The sequence below is a fragment of the Artibeus jamaicensis genome, unplaced genomic scaffold (assembly GCF_021234435.1).
Source record: "Artibeus jamaicensis isolate MK-2021 breed Jamaican fruit bat unplaced genomic scaffold, CSHL_Jam_final contig_685, whole genome shotgun sequence".
Lineage (NCBI taxonomy): Eukaryota > Metazoa > Chordata > Mammalia > Chiroptera > Phyllostomidae > Artibeus > Artibeus jamaicensis.
Window position 1 is genome coordinate 17,691,247 of NW_026521924.1, and position 23,020 is coordinate 17,714,266.

The window sequence follows — 23,020 nt, forward strand, 5'->3', positions numbered from 1 at the left end:
CTGTCAGCTGATTTCTAAAAAGAGAACTTACAGGCAAGAAGGGGCTGGAAAAAAGTATTCCAAGTCATGAAATCCAAACACCTACATCCAAGATTGTTCTATCCAGCAATCCTTTCATTTAGAATGGAAGGGTAGATACAATGCTTCTCAGATAAGGTCAAGTTAAAGGAGCTCATCATTACCTAGCCCTTATTACATGAAATGTTAAAGGGACTTGTCTAAGAAAAAGAAGATAAAAAACGAACAGTAAAAAGACAGCAAACTCACAGTTATTAATAACCACACCTAAAACAAAAGCAAACTAAGCAAACAACTAGAACAGGTACAGAAACACAGAAAAGGAGATGACATGGAGGGTTAGCAACAGGGGAGTGGGAGGAGGAGAAACAGGAAAAGGTACAGAGAATAAGTAGCATAGACAGTAGGTAGAAAACAGACATGGGGGAGGGCAAGAATAGTGTGGGAAATGTAGAAGCTAAAGAACTTATGACACATGGACATGAACTAAAGAGGGGGAATGTGGGTAGGGGGTGTGTGCAGGGTGGAGGGAATGAAGGGGGGGAAATGAGACAACTGTAATAGTATAGTCAATAAAATATATTTAAAAAATTTTTTTAAAAAGAATATGAAGTCTAGGAGAGCAAGACCTTGTCTGTCTTGTTCACCAGTATTCCCTTTGCCTAAAATGACATTCTCACATCTCACATCTAATCTTTTTCTTTCAATCTTACTCACCCTCATCACTTCCTTGGGGAGGCCTTTTCTGGTCCCACCCTACCCCTGACTTAGATTAACTTTGCTTAGAAAAACTTTGTTATTCTCATAGCATCCCTCATAGAGCTTTCTGTGATGGCAATTACCCTAATTATCTGTGTCCTATTTCTTTAATATTTCATTCCCCCTGTATATTGCAAACCCATAAAAAATTCTTGTTCAATGCTGAGTCTCCAGTGCCTAACAAAGTGCCTGGAATACAATGTATGGATACATGCATGCATGATGCCATACTGTATAAAAACTGCTTATCTGATATATACTGTATACAATATACTTTATAATAAATAGTTTACCTAGTAGATTTGCAAATGGTTAAGAGCACAAATTAAGAGTTGAACATCCTGAGACTGAATCCCAGTTTTTCCACTTAATGTATGAAGAACCTTAGACAAGTCCCTTAACCTCTTTTTTACTAGCTTCCCATCTGTAAAAATGGACAAAATGTTAGTACCTACCTCATGAGGTTCGTAATGAAGATTAAATAAAATTATCCACATAAAGTATTTAGCATAGAGCCTGGCACACATTAAGTGTTCAACAGATGCTATCTGGAACTGTAATAATTATTAACTTCATACAAGTCTTAGAAAGGTGACAGAGATATTACTGTGACCCCCACAAAAATGACTCCAGTTTGCCCTGGAGTCAGGGCTACTGAGACAAGGTAAGTCAAGGTCTCCTCTGCACTCCACTCACAACACAGCCAAACATAAATCAAGCCACAGCCATGGTTAAGCAATATTCTTTCTTTAATTCCCCTTTGCAAATGGAAGCCCCTGAGCTTGTCCCCACCCCCACCACTATGCCATACCCTGGGCCCCAGATGCAATGCCCCAGCCTCAACCTGGTAGAAGGGAGAGAGGAACACCCCCCTCCCCAGGATGGTCCATTAAAAAAATGCTAGTCATTTAAGAAATGAGGCTGAGGACAGGAGAAGGGAGCTGGAAGACAAGGCCCAGGGAAGGCCAGACTGGAGATGTTGGGGTTGTGAGGACCCTTAAGAAGGGTTTGCAAGCACATCCCTAAGCTTAGGGCCAGCATGGCTGAGGGAAAGGAGACAGACAGGTAGTCTGACCCTTCAAGGTCCTGTCTGCCTGGTTATGAACACTGACATTCACTGCCACCACCACCACAGGCCTCCAGGATGGAGAATTTTCCAGTTACTCTGGGAAAGGGTTTGCTAAGCATCCCCTCTGGCCCCTGATCTGGGGCATCCCTGGGGTCCCCCTGAGACCAAACCTGGGAGAAGGAGGGACTCTAGGAACATGCAAAGGGGGGGAACAGAGACCCCCACCCCACCCCACTGCTCTACACAATGGTGGCTCCAGCTGCATCTGGGCTCCGAGGGTCCTTCACACCGATGATGAAGTTGTTCGTTCTCCGACTGCCATGGACCCAGGATAAGACATCTACCTTCTCCACGTGGTGACCCCTGGCTTCCAGGAACTCAATCTCTTCTTCCGTGAACTCACCTGAAAACCATCCCCCAACATATACACATTCAGAGTATTTAGAGCGCTAGCTCAAGAGTACCTTGTTCAGAACTGAGTCCTGGTCCTGGATGCTCCACTGAGGAGCTGCATGACCTTGGGCAAATTGCTTTAACTCTCTGAGCCTCAGTCTCTTCATGCATAAAATGGGGGATTATATGAGAACCTACTACATGAAGTTGTTGCAGCAATTAAAGGAGATAATAAACAGAAAGCACGGAGCTCAGAGCCCTGCATATGGTAAATGAGCAATAATGTTCATTCACTCTTAATATTGGAAAAGGGGTTTTGGGGTCTCATCTCCACCTGTCTAGGCCAAGCTGCCATCCTAACCTGCTAGGATAACTGCATGGCCCACTAACTGGTCTTCGGTCCTGCCTTCCTTACAGCCTATTCACCCAGCAGTCAGAGAGTCCTTTTAAACCATTAGACCACATCACTTCCCACCACTCAAAGCCCTCTAAAAGCTTCGATAACTCTTAGAATAAAATCCAAAGTCCTTACCAAGGCCTACAAGGCCCAACATCTTCTGGGACTTCACTACTTCTCTGAACTCCTCTCCTCCCTTCTACTCTCTTCCACAACTCTTCTCTGACTTCCTTGCTGTCCTTTAAGCAGGCCAAACGTTCCCCCACCTCAGGACTTTGCACTTGCTTTCTCTCCCCCTGGAATGCTCTCCTCCTACAAAACTGCTTCCCTCCCTTCACTGTAATCTTCAAGAACTCCCCCTATCACTGTCTGAAACATCGGCCCTTGTTATCTTCACCTTGTTTTGTTTCCTTTCAAAATACTTACTACTAATGTATTTATTTATTTATTGTGTCTTCCTCCACTAGATTACAAACTTTTTAAAGGTAGGAATGTTGTGTTGTTCACTACTGATCCTCAATGCCTAGACCAGGGTGAGGACAGTAAATGTCAAACAAGTATTTATTGGGTTAATGAACAAATCCCCATCCTCTTGCATAAATTCAGGCCTACATCTCCTGCCGGGCCATTATCCCAGGTGCTTCCTGTATTTCCCCAACTTAAATTCTGCTCCCTTCCATCCACCTCCCCTATATGAAACAAATCAGGAAGCACCTATCCCTCCCCTAACTCAACTGGATAAAGTCCATGCTTCATTAGTGTGGGCCTCCGTGATAAGCCCTGTAACCTCATCTCCCAATGCTGCTCAACAAAAATATGGTCTTGAGGATACTTGGTGATGGAAAAAAGAAAGTACATTTTAAAAATACGTGGTCTTATTTCCCCAACTGGGATGATTCACAGTATTGAAAAGCACTACATCACCGAGTCCTGTGGTTCACTGTCAGTCTGTTTGATAACAGCAAAGATTGTGTTTCAGTCTGTCTCTAACATTTCTAACCTTCCTCAACAGACTGAGCAGCCCTCAGAGCCTTCTGAGGGCAACAATATCTAACTAGAACCTAAAAATATTTGACTTTTTATAGCTATTTATTATCTGTTTGTGGCAAATAATGCTATTTTTTTCATTTGGGATTATGATAAAAGATTTGCTTTTAAAGATACATTTATGTTAAATATATTTATAGACACATCATGTGAATAATGATTTAGATGATGTGTAAATGTGGCAAAAGTCATGAAGGTGATGGATAAATTCTGAAATTTGGGAAACAATGTCTCTAGTCCAGCTAGCCTCTTTGGCTGCTCTCTCAGCCATACTTTCTGGCTTTTGCCCAGGCTGTTCTCCTGTCCAGAATGTTCTTTACCCCCACATGCTAACCACTTGCTCATACTTAAGACCCAGCCAGTTGTCACCTCATCCATAAAGCCTCCCAGAGTTGTAAAGTGGATGAACATTCCCTCCACCAAGTCTCTGCTCTTCATGCCCTGTCTTAGACTATAAGTCCTTCAAGGAAGGGCTAGGATGAGCCCCCTCACTCACAATTAACTTAGCATAAAGCCTCACATTTGATAGAGACCAGAAGATAATGGTTGAGCAGAATTCATTTTCAAGGACTTAGCATCATTATCCATCAGTTGGGATCCAATGTATCACCGGCCAACTACAGGGTGTGACTGCTGAGGATCAAGGTGGTGTGGCTTCTAACATGCTTCAGTCCAGGAGATATCTAGAGCCATGCAATAAAGAGCTCAGTCTTTGTATCAGCCTGGTGTATGAGTGTGTTCTACTCTCACTCTGTCACTTACTGGTTGATCTTTGACTAGCTTATAACGTCTGTGGGCATTAGTTTCTTTCTCTGTAAAACTGGGATAATACCACTGAGCAGGCAAGAACCAGGTCTCATTCGATGTGTATCTCCTTTGGACTTGTATAATAAATACATGGTCTGTTGTAATAAAAACTCCTCGAAGGTGCACATACTTTCCCATTTACAAAATTAACCTGTGTCCAAAATTAAGCACCTCTCCTTCTCAGAGGAAAGTCTGTCTCCTTACCATAACCTGTGAGGTCCATGATTTGACCCCGGTCTGCCTCTCTGATCTCATCTCATCCTCACTCACCCTTATTTCCTTTCTACTCCTAAAACACACTAAGCCCACTCCTGCCCTGAATTCTTTGCATTTGTTCCCTTGGCCTACAAAGCTTGTCCCAGTTCTTTGTATGGTGGACTCTTTCTCACTCTTCAGATCACAGCTTAAATGTTACCAAAGAGAAGCCTTCCTCAGTCATCAAGGAAGTATATGCAGTCCTATACATACATTATCTTGATTTAATGCCCTTCAGAGCATTTATTTTGCTTTCTCATGTTGTTTATTATTTATTTTCCTGCCTGCCTATAGATGCAGTGTTCCCAGTACCTAGGATAATGCCTGGCACACAAGAGATATTCACTACAAACTGCTAAATGAATGGTTTGCAGAATGAACAATTGAGAAAACTGAGGCTCAGAGTGGAGCCATAAATTTCCCAAGGCCACACAGCCAGGAAATGGCAGGACAGTTCTAACCCCCCAGATCTTTTATTATTAGGAGTTAGTCGGAGGAAACCAAACTTTCAAGGGCAGGGAGTTGGTGCTGGTTGAGGCAGGGGCACCCTTGGGAGGAGCCTCTTTCTCCACCAGGGCCTGTGCCCACCCCATGGGAACACTCACTGTCCACCTGCAGGAGGTTGGACTGCAGGTCTGGGTGCAGGCGGCCACGGGCTAGGCTGTCACTCAGGTTCCGGTTCAAAGTCAGGACATTCAGCAGAACCTGCGGGAAGCCAAAGGACAGAAGTCAGGGCTACCCCAGAGATGGGGGTTCAGGACTCCACAGTCCTTACCCCTGATCCAGACTCCTGAGTCCTTAGATCCCTTGCACCAGAAGTGTCATATGAGCTTCTCAACAGCCCCAGAAAGCAGGTAGGCCTTTGAATACTGGCCCATTTCACAGAGAAGAAACTGAGGGCCAGAGAATAAAAGTGATTCACTCCCAAGTTTAGAGAGCCAGGGAAGAGGCATCACTGCCACCCAGTCTCCTTTAATCTAGCCCAGGGCTGACCTCTCTTCTCCCCGGCCAGGGCAGGGTTAGTGGCTAGGTATGATTTAGATTGCAATGTGGGTACTTTTAGTTTATTGGTTTGGAGTATGGGTCAGTTCTGGAACCAACTGCCTGCGCCTTCTTACTAAACTGGACCTAACTTCTTAACCTCTCTAGGCCTTAGTTTCTTCATATATGTAATAGAAATCAGGAAGGTTAAACAGGTTAACATACGTAATGCCATGCCCAGCACTGTAAGAACTCTGTATATGTGAGCTATTGTTATCTCCATTTTACAGATAAAGAGAGGGGTTCAGAGAAGTTAAGTGAATTCTCTAATATCACATAGTTGGAAATTGGTAGTCCTTGGGTTAGGACTCATGGGCATCTGACTCCAGAGCTCAGGTTAGTTAACTTACCACCTGCCAAATTAGTATCTGACACATGTATCTGGTGCTCAAGACATTTGTGGAATTGTTGCAGGGTATTTGGGAGAGTAGCTGACCCTTCTTTTCAAAATAAGACCCTAAAGAAGGGTGCTTGTCTATTTAGATGCTGAGTGGAGCGTGATGAGACTTGAGGTGGACAGAACCCAAGCAGCTTAGATGCTGTATCACCTCTCAGTTCTACTGGCCCTGTAATTTCTGCAACCTGGGAAGAAAGGGGACTTCAGGGCCGAATTTTCATAAGAGACTCAGCACAGCTGAACCATGTCCCTAGTGTCCAGGAGGAGCCTGGCCCAAGGCAGCTCAGCCATGTTCACTGTGAGTAAAGGATGAGAACAAGCAAGACCCAAGGGCATCTGCAGCCCAGGCCACAGTTCGGCTCCTGGCCACAAAAGGCCTACCATGGAGAAAATCTCACCTGGGTCAGGCTGCTGAGGCCCCGGGCAGCTCCATTGGCCCCCAGGGCGAGGTAGGTTCCACAGAGACCCTCTGCTGGCCGGACCACAGTGGGCAGCAGAAAAGACAGTGGCCGCTTCCCCGGCTGAACCGAATTCTCCTGTTGTCAGAAGGCAGAGACCACAAAGGGGATGAGAGGTGGGGTGAGATACTACTCTACCACTCTCTCAACCTCTCTCCTTCTCCTGCATCTTCCACAGGCCCAGTTTTCATGGGAGACCGGTCTGTTCTCAGGCCACAGTTTGCTATATGTGAAATGGGCAGGGTCCTCAGATAACTGGGGTGGACAGTAAACACACTAAGTTCTGGGGCTACCCTGGGTGTCAGGGGAGGGGCCAAGCCATAAAAGATGGCTATGAGAAAGAACAGGATAACCTCCACCCTGGTCATCTCTGTCTTTGTCCTGCCAGGGGCCCAGCCAGCAGGGCGTTAGAGTGCTGGCCTCCAACTACACAATAATTCCTATCTCCTTCCTCCTTTGGTGCCCAGCAGCAGGGCTGAGCCCCATCAGTTCAGTATCACAATCACAGACCATTAATGCTAAAAAGTACCCAAAGCATAAAATCAGGGGCCAATATCCTCATTGTACAGGTGAAGAAACTGAGGCCCAGAGAAGGGACAAGACTTTCCCCAGGTCACACAGTGAGATAGTGACAGAATGGGGCAAGATTTCTTCGGACACCCCAGGCTCCAGGCCCCAGACTTGGGCTCCTTTTCTCTATAATAGAAGTTCCTAGAGGTAGTAGGGAGAGACTGTAGTATATCCTCCCCAGCCTTGGGGTCCCCAGGGTGGGAGGGAGGCAAGACCCTACCAGGCTGGGTGCAGAGTGGTTAGCAGTTCTGTTGGGCCAGGAGAAGTCCAGCATCTGGCTGTTGAGCAGGATCCCAGAGGGGGTGATGAGGCCACTGCCAAAGGGCCGGTTCAGGGAGCTGGGGGCCAAGAGTGGGGCCAGGTGAACCCTGAGTCTACCCTCACTCCTGCCCAGCCCCCACCTCCTTCCTGGTCTAGATGATCTCTTGTGCCAGGTTCTGAGTCTGAGCGGGCATACCTGACCATGGCCACAATGAAGTCGTCGGGGCCCATGATCAGCACCTGGGCCGCTGTGGGAGCCCCGTCCAGCTCGTAAACAGGCAGCAGTGGGGCAGGGGCTGCCTGGGAGTCATTGATGTGGCCCCGGAGGTAGGCAGCCTCTACCTTGCTGAAAAGACATGTAGCAGGAGATGAACACACAGCAAGTTCTCATTATATTTCACCTACCACTTTTTCTGATGTCTGTGCAATTATTTAATATCTGCCTCCCTCATTGGACTATTAGGTCCATGAGAACAGATTACTTTTTCTTAGCGTAGAGGTAACATTCAGGAACAAGTTGTTAAACTGAATGAATTTATTTAGGTGTTATTCAGATTCTCTTCCAGAGCTAACTTTTAATTTATTTAGTGCTTCAATCAAGAATTTTCTAGTCACCTGACTTTACTAATTTAATGCTTTCTATGAAAGTAACTAGGCCACAGTGGATGCTCAGAATATATTTGTTTTGACATGAACTTAATTCACTTAACCTAACATTTGTAGTCCAAAAATTAAGTTTCATTAAGGGTTTATCTGTGTGTGTGGTGGAAGATGGTCATATACAGGAATCTTTACTTGCTATTAGAATTTATTTTGAAGACAGAAAGACTCAACCCATAGTAAGCCCTTAATAAATATTTATTGGATGAGTTAGTTGAGTGGATTTAATATAGAATGTGTGTATGTTTTAGAGCTGAATTTGTATTCATCTTGAAAACAAATTATGAAAACACAAACTTTTATTAACTATTTTTAATTTCTGATTTTTGCCTTAGCTAGCCTTTAAGTCAATTATAGTAGAAGCAAAATAGTAACTATTTCTATTAATAATAATTATGATATTTTAAAAATATTTATGATGTGTCAGACAACATGTTCAGTGTTTTGCATGTATGATCTTGCTTGGTCCTCACCATGACCTCATAAGGCTGGCACCATTATTGTTGGGCCTCCTTGTAAAAACTGAAATTTAGAGGGTTTAAGGCTGCATAGATAGTGGATGGAGAATCTGGGACTTGAACTGAGTCAGTCTGACAAGAGCCTACAATCTTACTACTATATTAGGCTGCTAACCACCTCCAATATTTTCTTGGAGACTCTGTTCATTGTTATTAGGCTTTCTTTTTTCCACTCAAAAGGGGAACAGATGAATATATATATATATATATACACACACACACATATATATAGTATCCTTCTATGGTCAAAAAATTTTGAGAGCTATGTAAAATGGATCAACTCATTACACAGATGGGAAAACTGAGGTATAAGGAGAGGTACCCATAGTTGCACTGTGAATTGGAGTTAAGCTGAAGTTGACTTGGGGCTTCCGGCCTATTGCTCCACTGGCTGCTTTTCACCTGATCCTTTCCCCACACCCTCCACCATATCACCAGTCCCCAGGGTCCCACCACAGGACCCACCTTAGCATGTCATCCATGCTCTCAGTGATGGTAGAATCATAGATGGGGTCTCCCAGTCTGCTGGCCAGGGCTAATGCAATCTTCAGGGTCTGAAAACAGAGCAGAGGTACAGCAGAGGCTTCCAGGCCCCTCCCAGCACCCACTCCCAGAATCCTCCTGTGTGAGAAAATGTAGAGGGGATTTAGTTCTACCCCATGGCAGCTGCCCATCCCCCACTCCCAGTGTCCCCACTGCAGGGTAGGATGGAAGGGTTGGCCTTACCTCTGCCACCCAGTGAAGAGCCTGTTCCCGGGAGACCAGGCTGGTGAGATTGAAGCCCTCCAGGATGTTGAGAGCACTGATGAGGGCAGGGCCTGTGTGCGGGGGTGGGGGACTGAGAACCAGGTGGCCTGAAAGGACAGGAAATGACCAGATGGCAGGGGACAGGTCAAGGCATCTCACATCCCACCATCTCACAGACTGAGACCACTGCACTGAACTCCCTCATCATACAGGGGAAAAGCACTGACAGGCAAAGGGACCCACCCAAGTTCACATGGCAAGTCAAGGACATTGTGAACTCCAACCCAGAACATTGTTCTTCAGTTTCCTTTTCCATATGAGGAAACTAGGGCTTGAGAGGACTGCCTGGGGCCACAATGCAGGCCATTGGCAGAACATGTCCAAATGTTCGGATTCCTGGTCTACCACGTGTCTCCTCCTTTCAGCTCCTCCCACAGGCCAGGATACTATTCAGGGCCCCTGATGGTCCTACCCCTGAAACTTCTTGGGAGCAGTAACCTCCCAAGGTCCTTTTATTTGGACATCAAAGGAATAATACCTGAATAACTAATTAACTCATCTAGTCTTCAGAATGGGTACTGCTATCACCCCCATTTTGCAGGTGAGAAAACTGAGGCACAGAGAGGCAGCTGGTCCAATGTTATAGGAGACAAGTGGAACCCAGAGTACTCATGGTGCTGGCATTGCCAAGAGAACCCAGACTGGGGAGGGGAAATGGAAAATCAAATTCCATGCCCATTCTGATCAGAGCAACTTCTAACATCATCTCATCAAATCCTCATGGCCATCCTGAGAGGTAGGCACTATTACCTCCATTTTAAGGAGGGAACCAAGGCTCAGAGTAGGAAGTGACTAGTTCAAGGCAAATGGGATTGCTGGTACTCAGACCCGGGTCTTCCTGGCTTCCTAGCTATGCTCTTCCTGTGCTCCATATACCACTGCCTCTGGTAGGAATCAGGCTGGAGATTGAGGCCTGGACACCTGAACTCAGAGGTAGCCTCTGATGGGGTCTGAGGTAATCTGGGCCTCCTAGAGGAAAAAGAACCTGCAAACCTTCTTAGAGACCTAGGAATCCACTACTTTGGGTTCAGCAAACATGAACTTCACCCATGTCATAAATGTCTTTCTGGTTCATCATCGGTTTTGAGTTTGACAGGTTAAGTTCTATTCCTCCCCTGGGCCCTCCATTTCCTTTTGGCACAATTAGGGGACAGGTGTATGACTGCCTTGAAAAGTTTGTTGTAACCAGAAGCTTAGATGAACTTTGGTTCTATGAATTCTTCTTATGAAGTACAGGACACTGAGAGTGGGACTGGAAATGGGTCAAGGCAACACAAAGCCCAAATCAAAAAAACCTATCTATGATAGGACCCCAACATCTAGGACTGAACCTTTGGCCATATCCTGAATACTTGGGGTAACTGACTCCATGACTACTTCAGAAGGTAGGCTGGCTCTGGCTTGCTTCATTAGTTAGCTGTCTGGGAGCTCAATGCCTCAGTTTCTCTCCTGTGAAATGGGGAGGAGTCTTTTGGGCAAAAGCATATAGCAATGTACTGGGAGGCTTCTCCTGAGTGGGGACCCTGGGAGCTGGGGGAGAGGTCACCTCTGTACACGCCACACACAGGCTTCTCCATGAGGGCACTGTAGTTGCTGAAGTCCTCCTCAGTTATAACACCCCCTGCGTGCTGAGCCTGGAAGGGAGAGAATGAATGGCCCCACCGCCACTGTAAGCCACACATCACAGAGTAAGCAAGTGGATTTGGCCTGTGATGAAAGTTTGGATCAGATGTTTATAATTTTTGTGCCTTCTGCAACTCCCATCATGGCCTTTAGGGACCCCACCAGCCCTAAGTACCTCAGAAAAAGGGGGGAAAGCACTAACATTGAGCACCTAATATGTGCAAGAAATTGTGGTAGGGACATGCTATGAATGACCTTCTTAGTTCAGTACTCAAGGCCCCTAGTGATCTGGTGCTTGTCTACATCTCTGCTTCGTGTCCTGCTGTTCCCCAGTGACCTGCAGCTCCTGAACTCATGATTGCACGTCTCTGCACATACTGCCTTTTCTGCCTAAGAAAAACGAAGCTTTTCTACTTACAGCAGCACTTGCCTGAGAGATATCAAAACTGAATTCTGCATTTCACTACAACCAACTAAAGCCACCATGAAACCATGGATGACCCTGGTAGGAATGATGTAACGGAGCACTCTGTTGCCCCATGAACCAGTCTTGTACAAACCAGTGGGCTCATTTCATACTGTCCGACATGCTAATTTTCAACCCTAAATTAGTATAACACTAGGAATCCTCTCCTTTTTTAGAACTTGAAATCTCTGACTTCTAATCCACCCTAAGTGACTACACATTGAATTTCTTGGATGGTGCATGTTTCTTTGTCTGATAATACATTCCACTTTGGATTCTTTGCTCTTTCAAAGCTCTGATGGTCTTTGTTGGTCTCCTTCATCCCCCTCTCCTCCTCCAGGAAAGAATACACCACCCAGGTCTATCTAATAGCATTTCTTTTCCTGGCACAGTGATTGGTTTGGGAATAGTCATGAGAATGAGACCTTGACAAGCCAATGAGACATAACCTTGAGGCTTTTGCTGGAACTATTAGAATGAGAAATGCTCTCTCTCTAGGACAGCTTGCTGGAAAGATGGCTGATGGGGAGCAGGTGTGGACAGGATCCAACAGAGAATGAACTGAAACAGGGGAAAGTAGAGTCATGAGACAGAATGCGAGACAGACCAAGTCTCGACAATGTAGATGGAGCCCCTGGATCCAGCCAGTACTCTGCTGGACTTCCTAGTTAAGTCCATTTGAGATGGGCTTCTATCACTACGTCCATACCTCCAGTGCCCAGCACAGGGCCTGGCACAGAGTGGGCACTTCATAAATGTAGAATGAATGATGGACCTATTCGATTCCCACAACTGTATCTCAGAGACAGGTATAATCACCCCCACTGCACAACTGAGAGAACCACTGAGTTGGTGTGTGCATCTTTATCTTGAATGTAATTTTCCATTGGGAATTTCCAATGGAAATTGGAACTGTTCTCAGTTCCACTGTTCCAATGGAACAACTGGAACTTGACAACTGTTCTCAGAATCCATTACTGCCTCAGACTAAGACTCTTTTGGGTTGGTTGGTAGGCCCTTATGTTAATCCCCCCAGTCCCAATGAAGGAGGCACTTCCCTCAGTCCCCAGAAAACCCAAGGGCAGGGTGGGATTGTGGGCCCAGGGAAGCAGAAGCTGATCCTGGGTCTCTATCAGGCCTGGGAGGGACAGGCCAGGCCCCTGAACAGGTTGGCACCCGCCCCAGGGAGCCCAAAGTTATGACTCTCAATCAAGACAGAATGTTTCCATCCCTGGCAGGTCCTTCCTGATGCATCCCAATCAAGCCCTCCCACTCCAACAACCAGTGATCTGGTTCCTAGTATAAGAGGTTAGTTTTGCCTATTCTAGAATTTCAAGTATAAAGAATCCCAGTAAATATATCTAGAGAGAGGGGGAAGGAAGGAAGGAAGGGGGAAGAGGATGTGCCTGCAGTAGGGTCCTTTAGGGTAGAGGGGATCCCCACATGCTCACCTCAGCCACCATCTCCAGTGTGAGGTTACCACCAGCATAGAAGGCGGCAGGGCCATAGGTGCCAAGTACATCCAGTACCATGGCCAGGTCAGGCCGATGCATCAGCGAACCAGGTAGGGGTGGGCGGCCAGATGGCAGGAACATCTCATGGAAGCGCTCGGATGCATCAGGTGGCAGCTGTTCTGCCAGGGCGTGTGCTGTGGGCAGGGACAGGAGGCTGGGCAGGGGGCACCAGGGCTGAACCCAATGGCTGAGATGTGTAACAGGTGTTGTAGATAAGGACTGAGTGGCTGGTCCTAAGAGCTTTGGTCCCCCAGGAGCTTGTTATGGGGGAGTGAGGGGTGTATATGGGCCCCTTCTAGATTTCTTCATTTCAGTCTGCCTCCTGATGAGGGTTGGGGGTAATTCTGAGGAGCAAACTAGAAGGGAAGTGCTTTCTGGTTTGGCCTCCAACTCTCCTCACCCCTCTCCATCAACCTCATGCCTTTCCTCCCACCCCCAGGCCCCACTGACCTAAATCATGGGTCACGTTGAAGCCATCTTGGGCCACAGCTGCTGCGAAGGCCAGGACTTGGTACCATGGCAGCCTGGGGGGGCCGGAGAGCAGGGGGTGGAGGAGGTCCTGGGGGGAGGAGGAGGGGTCCTGGGGGAAGGGGGGTTCCTGGGAAGGAGAGTCCTGGCAAGGGAAGGGGATATTAGGAGGGGGGATTTGGAAGGGAAGAATCCAGGAAGGTAGGAGGCCACCAAAGGAGGGGTACAGGCAGGGGGCCCCTGGTCCCCAGGGGGAAGGTCTTTACCTGCCATAGAGCTGGTGAGCTTCGTGTAACCCCTTCACCATTCCGGGAACCCCCACCAAGAGCCCAGGCTGGGCGAGGCGGGCAGGCGAGGGAGAGAGGAGACCAGGTCACTGGAAGGGGGGGGCTGGGCTGAACTCTGCAGAGCCCCAAGCCAGGGATGGGGGCTGGCACAGGGGAGAGACACAGGCCAAGTATCCCAGAGGAGGGAGAAGCTGTCCCAGCAGGCATCTTCCCTCCCATCTCCCTGACTTCCTATCAGCAAATGCAGAAGGGCCTCCTTTATCTATCATAGTTGAGGGACTTATAAATTAAGCAAACCCTTTTAAGAGCCAGGACATAACCAATTTAGATGGAAACCTATCGACATTGGATTAAGCCCTTTCCTGCTTTTAAAAATAGTGGGCAAGGGACCTTCATTTTACCTTTTCTTATCACGCCACCATTACTGTGAGCTTCGATAATTCAGGAGTGCGTTGGGCTTTTACCTCTGCACTAAGTATCTACTTTTCCAAGTTATTCCATTTCTGCCTTTGCTGTCAGTGCAGAGTGGGTTTTCCTCTAGCAGGTCCTCTCTAATCTTCTAATATGTCATGGGCTGGGACAGTTACAGCCAACAGGCTCAGAGTGGGATGTGTGAATGAGGGTGAGGCAACTTTGACATCACAGGCTGCTGAGTGGTCTTTTTTCTCCTTTCTATATGCCAGAGAGGGAAGGCTGCCAGAGAGGTTAAGATGTTACTATAGTGCGTATCATCCGCCACCCAGACTTTTTTGTTCATTATTTTATTTGAGGGGTTGCCTGTCTCCCTCATCGCCCACGGGCATCCAACTGAACTCATTTTCTCACCTCGACAGTAAATACTCGGCAAAGTAATGCTTGGGTTAGCAGAATGGCAGTAAAGGGAGACTCCCCCCATACTCTTTTCTCACCAGGGTCCCCACCTTGGTTTCCCAGAATTTCTGCAAAGCTTCTTCCCTGAGAGCCCCAGGTGCAGACTCCCGGAAATCAATCAGGTGGCTCTCGTTTCGTCGGATGTCATGTACCAGCATCACGCCCCCACTGGAACAAACACACAAAGGGGAAGGTGATGAAAAGAGGTCACCCAATTGAACAATTAACCTGCCACCCCTCAACCCCTAATGGTGATGGCTATAGGTTCAGTATGTCATCAGGAGCCAGGTGTTTGAGCCCCCACCCCAACAGGGATCCAGAGGCTTAGCCGCACCACGAGGGTAGGGAGTGAAATCAAGGCAGAGATCCAGAGTTCAGGACCTCTTTCAGCCTGTCACTGGAGACTTTAATCCCAGATTAGGAAAAACCCAGAGAGTGGGAGAGCAGGATGTTCTGCCCCACCCCCACCCCAGACCACAGCTGGACCCCTGCCAGCTTCCTGCACCTGCCTCCTTGGTATGCCTCCACTCCCTCTCCCAGGACTGAATTATGTAAGAACAGATTGTGCAAAACCAAAAGGGGGATTTCTTTGAAAGGGCCTAGAGGACTGGTCTTATAGGAACCAAGACATGGATTTGGTTAGTTTGTTCCTTTTCTGTGGCTTGTTTCCATCTGAGATGGTGGTTGCATCTGAGATGGCTGGCCTGTAGCCAAGAAGCATAAGAAAGCAGGACAGATAAACAATAGGGAGTCCTAGCAACTGTGGCAAAGTATACAGGCACAGAATGGGAAGCTGCTTCTGTTCAGGTCCAGATAATTGCAGCCATGTGGCACTGTGAGCCTAGTGCTACCAGGTCTCTCCAGGTGCATGAGATGTTGGAAATTCTCACCTTTTTAATAAAAGGAAAACGTATTTTAAAAAAATCTAACTCTGCAAACCAAACCAGTGGCCCATGGTTGGCTGCTTTGTCATCTCTGTTTTAAGAATTCGTAGCCTGGGGTGTATTTTTGGAGGACGGAGGGTCCATAGCTTTCATCACATTCACAGGGATCTGTGCACCTAAAATTTTAAGTATCAACTGCCTTAATTAATGACAGTATACCCCCAACTGTACACCTCATCTTATAATTTACAAAATCCTTTTCCAAGTTAACAATAACAACAACAAAAAAAGCTTTTGAAAACACCTCCTCTCACTCCATGTAAGGAGAAAGAGATGAAATTGGGTGTAGAAAGGGCAAATACAAGGAGTTGGGGTCCATCCGGCTCTCTGCTGAAACTTGGAGGCCCCTCCATATGAGGTCTACAGACCAGGACACAGAATTGGGCCTCGGGGACCCCAACCTCCACAGCAGGGAGTTCCTTACCCGCCCAGGCCAGAACTGTGTGGAGCCACGATCCCCAAACACAGGGCTGCCGCCACGGCTGCATCCACAGAAGATCCCTGTTTACTGAGCACCTCGATGCCCAGGGATGTGCAACGGGCGGCATCGGTCACCACGGCACCCTGGTGGAAGATCTGGGAGGGGAAAGGGGACTAGGTAGGGATGGTAGGAGCCCCCTGTTTCCTTAGAGTACCTCCACTAAACCAGGAACTTCCATGGGGTTGGGTGGGGGGGTGCTGGTGGAAGCCCTGTCCTCGTTTCCTTAATTCTCCTCTACTTCCCACCTCTTCCCTCATTACCCCAAGTGCCTCTTACTTGCTCAGGTTCCATCCTTGCTCTGCCCCTTCATGCCCACAGCCCCTTCCTTTAGGACCTTCCTTTCCCAGGTCACCACCTCTCCCTTTTCCAATTCCTGGTCCACTTCCACCACTCACCCATTCCCTAATTCCCATGGTCTCCTCAAGATACTTCTCACCTGAGGGTCCCCGAAATAGATCTGCATGATGAGTGCCACAGTGACACCCGTGGCAAAGGTGAGGCAGGCTGTGACTATCACCGTGAGCCCATCCTGACGGCAGGAGCACTCCGCTGCAGCTGCTGAGAACGGATCTTTGCGTGTCTCCCGCAAAGGCGACCCGTCCTGGCTGCCCATCTCCGATGATGACGACGGCAGCCGCTGCAGCCGTGCTGACTTCAGGAAGGAGTCTGGGTCTGCGGGTGGCCAGGGGTCGGTCTGGAAGCTTTTTGCCCCGCCCTGCCCGCCCTCCAGGCGGGGCTATCTCTCCAGCTTCCTCTCCCCATTCCCATCAAAACCCCACTAGATAGCACCGCCTTTCAGCGTGTCCCCTACTCAGGGCTGGTGGGGATGTGAGTCAGGGCTGGGAAGAGACAGGGACCACCAGCTGGGAAGCAAGGAGGCCCGTTTACAGTCCCCAAGCCAAACTTCCCCGGACCCAGAGCTGAGAACACTTCCTGGAGAGGAGAGGGTTGGACCCTCCCTGGAAACCAGATACTGCCTGAGCTAGGCCCTCCCTTCTATGCAAGGAGGCTGTTACATATAAACTGAGTGTAGGGACCCTGGCTCCCAACCCTGCTTCAGTTATTCGTTCATTCATTCAACAAATATAAAGTGTATGCTATGTTTTGGCCTCATGCTACGTGCTAGGGGAAAGATACAGACAGTTCCTGCCCTCTGGGGTTCACCGACTAGTGGGGGGGAAGGCAATAATCAGATAAACAAAGGAGTATATAATACAAGTTGTGACAGGTGCTGTGAAGAGAAAGGATGAAATAAAACAATAGTAGTGTTTTGGGGGCTGCTTAGCTGGGGACATCAGCCACGGCCTCAAAGTGGAAGTGATTTTGAAGCTGAGAACTAAGGGATGATAAGGAGCTAACCACATGTACAGCAAGTGGTGAGTAGGTAGTGTTCCAGAAACAAGGAACATTAGGTGCAAAGGCCCTAAGGAAGGAATGGAATGGCTCACTAGACAAAAAATAACCAAGTCCTGGATGGTTCCAGTGTAGTGGGCAGTGGGGTGGAGGCTAGGCCAGATCACTTGGGACTTCTTGACTTAGTGAGAAGCTCGGATTTACACTAAGAGCAACAGGAGGCCACTGAAGAGTTTTAAGTGAAAACGTGAAACCATTTGTTTTATGTTTTAAAAACATCCCTCTGGCTGCTATCTGGAGAATGGATCTGAGGATGCAGGAGTGGGGGCAGGGAGACCCGCAAGCCACTTACCTGCTGTCTATGGATAAGTCACTTCAAGTTAAGAGCCTCACTTTCCTCATCCTAATCATGGAATTAATCCCTAATTGGCTGGACCGATAAGATTTCCATTGAAGCAATGTCTACCAGGTGCCCCGTAGGTGCTCACTCAAAGTTATTTCCCTTCTTTTTCAACCTTGGTCACAGCTGAGAGACCCTATTCTATCCCACAGTTCCCTCCCCTGGGTGCTATCAGCCTTGAAAATGGCATAAAGGTCCTGGGTGTTTGCGAACAGCAAAGAAATAGCTTGGTTCCTTGACCTTAGTACCTTGCTGTACCTACAATGTGCTTTTAAAAAGTTCATTCATTCATGCCCTGGCTGTTGTGGCTCAGCAGATTGAGCACCAGCTAGTGAACCAAAAGGTTGCCAGTTCAATTCCCAGTCAGGGCTCATGCCTAGGTCGTGGGCCAGGTCCTTGGTTGGGGGCATGTGAGAGGCAACTGTTCCTCTCTCACACAACAATGTTGCTCTCCCTCTCTGTCTCCTTACCTCCCTCTCTCTCTAAAAGTAAATAAATAAAATCTCTTTTTTAAAAAGTTCATTCAAGAAGCATTTTTTGATCACCTGCTACTGTGCACTAAGAGTATAACCTCTTTAAAAGTCTGTGGGATAATAGTAAATATCGACTGTTATATTTTCCTATTTAAAGTTGGTTTGCCACTGCCAACATCATAAAAATCTAAGCTCCTTGACCTGGTATTCAAGGCCCTGCATAATCTACACTCTCTTATGTAAATAAGGAACCACAGACAATACCAATAATTTTTAGAAATTATTTATTGTGGTTACTTTTGGGAAAAGATCCTGAAGGTGGGAATGAGATGGGCTGGGACAATATTTTGTTTGAATTTTTTTACTATTTATATATATTTCTTTCATTAAAAAAATCAATACATATATAATAAATAAAAAGGGAAAATTTCAAGGTGATAGCAATGGAAAAGGAAACTTTTAATTTTCCTCACTATTCCTTGTTTATTCATTTATATATTTATGTTTACCTTGAACATGTAATTTGTTTTTAAATTTTTATTTAAAAAAGAACACTATTTTCCAGAAGCCTCCTCCAGTGCATCAAGTTTGTGTCTAATGCTCAGCACCAGCACCCCCAAGTCTGTAAATAACACTGGGATTCATTAGCCAACCAGATGTTAAACACCCCCTGTGGGCGCAGAACTCTCTTTGGCCCCTAGAGGTTTCAAAAGAACTGCAGGAAAGGGTTTTGAACTTACATTTACTGACACTGACTATATACCAGGCACTTCCCATACATTTCCTCATTGAAGTGTTGCCATAATGTTATGAGACAGGCCTGTGCTCCATTTTAAAGATGAGAAAACCGGGGCTGAGAAAAGTGAGACTGCTGCTTAAGATCGTAAGCAAATAAATGGCAGGACCAAGAGTCTGTGTAACTCAAAAACTTGCTTCCCACTCCTCCTTATGTCACCAGGAACCATTTCTCCCCTCAAAAACAAGCCTTCCAAGCTAATTCTAGTAGATATTTCCAGTACTTGCCCTTAAATCTGTATTCTCCAGTCAGATATGAAAAGCCGGGAGAGGAAGGTAGTATCAGAGTTGGATCTATTCAACACTTTTTGTTCCACCAATTATTAAGTTATTCATTTATTCGATGAAATATTTATTGATTACCCTACTGTGTAAGTACTGGAGCAATAATACCATTGATTTTACTAATATGTCAGAGCAACAGCAGGACACAGGAAAAAGGTTAGTTTGGGACCAGAATAAACAAGTCTTTTGGGAGAAAGGTGAGTTTAATTTTAACTATTTTGAATCTGTGAAACACCAGAAGGAGTTGTCTGGAGGCGGCTGACCTAGTAGGCATATAATTTGTATTTGCTTAGATACCATTCCCCACTCGATTTTCCTTAGAGAATACTATCCCCCCTCTCATTCCTCATTCTCCCATTCCTGACTAGAGTGAGTATAAGCCTAGGCCTAGCCAATCAGAACAGACACCTCTGTACAGTGATTGGTTCAGGAACTGGCATATGACCGACACCAGGCCAATTAGATTCAAACTTTGTTCTTTTGCTGGAACTACTGGGAAAGAGTTTGATGGAACTGGTAGCTTTCTTTCTATCCGGGCTACTAAGATGATAAAATGTAAGCCCGTTGCTGCTGGGAACAACTTGCTCCCACAAAACGGGGATGGGAGGCTTTCTGAAGATGAAGCTGATAAATAGGAAAGCCAAGCAAAAGATGGAAAAAAGCCCATTCCTTTTTAGGAACCTCAATGCAGCGATGCCTGAAGCCCCATAACCCTAAACTTTTCAGTTATGCTACCCAAAAAAATTCTCTTCTTAGATGTAGCTTAGTTTTAACTGAGTTTATGACAAAAGAACCCTGAATACTTGGTAAGTCTAGAGAGAGATCTTGGCTGGAGACTGAGGTCCTCTCTGGTTTACTTGGAAAATCAGTAAAGATTGTTCAACCAGGGAGTGACATGAGAAGTGCAGGGTAGTAGATGGATTGGGATTGGGTGGGAGGCAGGGAGAGGCAGGAGGCAGGAAGAATAGCTAGAAGCCTATGGGTAACACAGCTAAAAGAGAATGGTGGGTTAGTCTACAGTGGTGATGAAAGGGATGGTGTGATAGAATTTGAAAGATACTTAGGAGGGGGACAGAAAACATCTGATCACCATTTGGAAGTGAGAGAAAGGAACTAGATGATAGATAGCTCCTGGGAGACTAGATGAACGGCAGCATCATTGAGAATGACACTGGGAGAAGAGCAGGTGTACAGAAATGAGTTCAGCACAGAACATGCTGAAGGTGAGGCAGGTGCCTGGGAGAGAGAGGAACACAGGGGCCTGGGAGAGAAAGTAATACTTTAAACTTGGGGTGGTCATCACCTAGCTCTGTTTTCCACAGGGTCTGCTCTGGGGTGCCTAGCACTAGGTTCTAGGGCATGACAGGCTGGAGGGTCCTAGAGAAGAGGACAGGGCAGTGCCACTAGGTGGCACCACCAGGTTGAGAACATAGGAGGCCATGTTAGCCAGCAGGCTGGTCCAGCTGGGCCAAAGGAGGCTTTGAGCTGGGAAGCAATGCTGGGAGACATGGCACTGAAATGACTACACAGATATGATGGCAAGGTCCTCGGAACCTTACTGCATAACCCTGGCATAACATGCAGGTTCCCAGAAACTCAGGTGACTGGGATCTTGACTGGATTTTATACAGATTGGGGGAGAGTCTATGTTAACTCCCCGAGGTACTCCCTGAGGTTTTGGAACTCCTTCTGCTGCCTTCTTTTATCCTGAATCTTCTTTCTTATTCATTTATTCATTCAACGAGTTTTATTGGTGCTTAGCACTGTGCTGAATGGTGGAGAAAGGATGGTGAACAAAATAGTCATGATCCCATCCTCAGGGTTTACAGGCATAGGATAATTACATGATCACACAAACAAATAATACAGTTTTTGATGAATACAATTCTATGGGGCCAGGAGAAAAAGTATCATGGGTTTCTAATCTCTAGACTGGAAGAGATAGGCATTCCCAGTTAAACTGGAAGAGGAAGCTAAAGAAGCTAAGGGTAGGTGTACCCATTGTCTCACAGTGAGTCAGGGCAATCTGGGACCAGAGCTGGCACTCCTGCCCCTGAATAAAGGACCTAATTCAGGATGGTATCTACCAGAACACATCTTCCTACTCCTCTTCCTGCCGCCTCCTGATTCCAGGGCTACTCCCTCTGAAAAAAAAAGTTTTGACCTGCAGCTTTGACTTTGGATGCCCATAAGGCTCCCTATTGTCATCACACACCCTCCAGGTAGGATATAGTCTAGTCTGATTGGTGGGAGCTGTTGGTCAAGGCCAGATGATCAGAAAGTTATGGAGGGGGAACATTTTGGGGACTGTAAGACTGGGAGTAGCTACAGAAGGACCAGGCTATTGAGGGTTGAGCCATAGAAGCAGGTTCTGTCTGACAGGCTGATAAGGGCTAGGACTCAAGTGCAGGCACTGGGAGGAAGAGAGAGTGAAGCAGAAGGATGCTCTAATGTCAGGAAGTGACGTTGAGGGAAAAAGGGATGGGGGATGGAGGATGAAGAGATGAAGAGGATAGAGCTGGGCCACATGGATAGCAGAGAGAGCACTAGGGAAGAAATGCTCCGAGAGCTTTTGGCCCTCAGGTCTCCCTACTCCCAACCCTTGCAGTCCTTGCAGAGGGCTAAGAAGAACACAGTAAAATTCTGAAGCCTGCTTCCAGGGTACCTTAGTAACATCCCGTCCTGATCCGTGGCTCTGGTACTGGTGAGGTAATCCACAGGGCAGCAAAGGCACTTTAGTCCCCAAGGACTTTGAGAGGTCATTCAGTTCATCCCCCTGTCTCCCAATACCCAGCAAATACAGAGGGAATCATATTCTCTCTACCCCTCCCTGAACATGAAGAGATTCTCAGCTTCTCCCCATGGTCTCTCCTTCCCACAGTCCCTAACTGTGGGGAAGTTCTTCTCAATATCTAGCCTCTATTAATCATGCTGCAATCTCTGACTTGGTTTCTCCTATCCTGTTCTCTGTGACTAGAGAAAAGCCTCTTGTGGGTGATCACAGCTATTCCTCAGGATCTCCCCTCCAACACTCCTTCTTTATTAGTTGGTTCTTTCCAAAAGGTAACCCCCATCCTTCCTACTGCAGTCTCTGGCATCATTCTCCCTTGTCGCATCCTAGGACTCCAAGGCAGAAATGCATTCCCAACCCCATCAGATAATTAACAGAGAAAAGGGAGAAGAGAAAGGTCCAGGAGAAAGGAAATAAATTAAGGAGATGGAGGCTGGAGGTAATGCTCCGCGTAGATGGAGGACCAGGGGCGTCCCAGGGGGCAGGAACGGGGTCAGCAGGGCTCACCTGTATCAGGGTCTCCCAGGAAGGCGTCCTCGTCCTTGCGGCCCCTCAAAGGGACCGAGGGCACCGGCTCGTCCTCTGGCAGCCGCGGGAAGCTGGTGATGCTCATGTAGTCCACGGGCGAGTAGGCGCCCAGGGAGCTCTCCTGACTGGCCTGGTTCTCCGCCGCCATCCTCGCCCGCGCCCCCCCAGCAGCGCAGCGCCTGCCGGAAGTGGTGCGGAGGGGGCCGAGTAGGGCGGGGCCTGATCTCCGGGGCTCCGGGAGGGGGCGCCTCACCCCCCCCCAACGCGTGTCAGGGTCGGACTCGC

General features: G+C 47.3%; 1 protein-coding gene across 2 annotated transcripts; it reads right to left on the bottom strand.

The window, feature by feature from the left end:
• Positions 1–1,523: 1,523 nt before the first annotated feature.
• GGT7 (gamma-glutamyltransferase 7) lies at positions 1,524–22,903 on the bottom strand. Of its 2 annotated transcripts, none has more exons than XM_037164623.2 (15): positions 22,715–22,903; positions 16,547–16,782; positions 16,054–16,205; positions 14,736–14,853; positions 13,795–13,862; positions 13,511–13,584; positions 12,998–13,194; positions 11,004–11,091; positions 9,377–9,504; positions 9,116–9,204; positions 7,669–7,818; positions 7,432–7,549; positions 6,582–6,719; positions 5,351–5,450; positions 1,524–2,249 (listed from the first exon to the last, which is right to left on the bottom strand). In XM_037164623.2, exons 1-15 carry the CDS (start codon positions 22,881–22,883, stop codon positions 2,086–2,088), a joined length of 1,989 nt encoding a protein of 662 aa, XP_037020518.1. In that variant the 5' UTR covers positions 22,884–22,903; the 3' UTR covers positions 1,524–2,085. The 2 variants fall into 2 exon arrangements, with proteins under 2 accessions (XP_037020518.1, XP_037020519.2); XM_037164624.2 differs by having other exon boundaries at positions 2,090–2,249; positions 5,358–5,450.
• Between the last annotated feature and the right edge of the window lie 117 nt (positions 22,904–23,020).

Bases quoted from the DNA above. Each gene is read 5' to 3' on its own strand.
- GGT7 (XM_037164623.2), bottom strand. From the start codon at position 22,883: ATGGCGGCGGAGAACCAGGCCAGTCAGGAGAGCTCCCTGGGCGCCTAC. The intron at 16,206-16,546 runs GTGAGAAGTATC...TTCCCCTCCCAG, and splicing joins TCTATTTCGGGGACCCTCAG to ATCTTCCACCAGGGTGCCGT. The intron at 9,505-11,003 runs GTGACCTCTCCC...CTGTCCTTTCAG, and splicing joins TGTGTGTGGCGTGTACAGAG to GCCACCTGGTTCTCAGTCCC.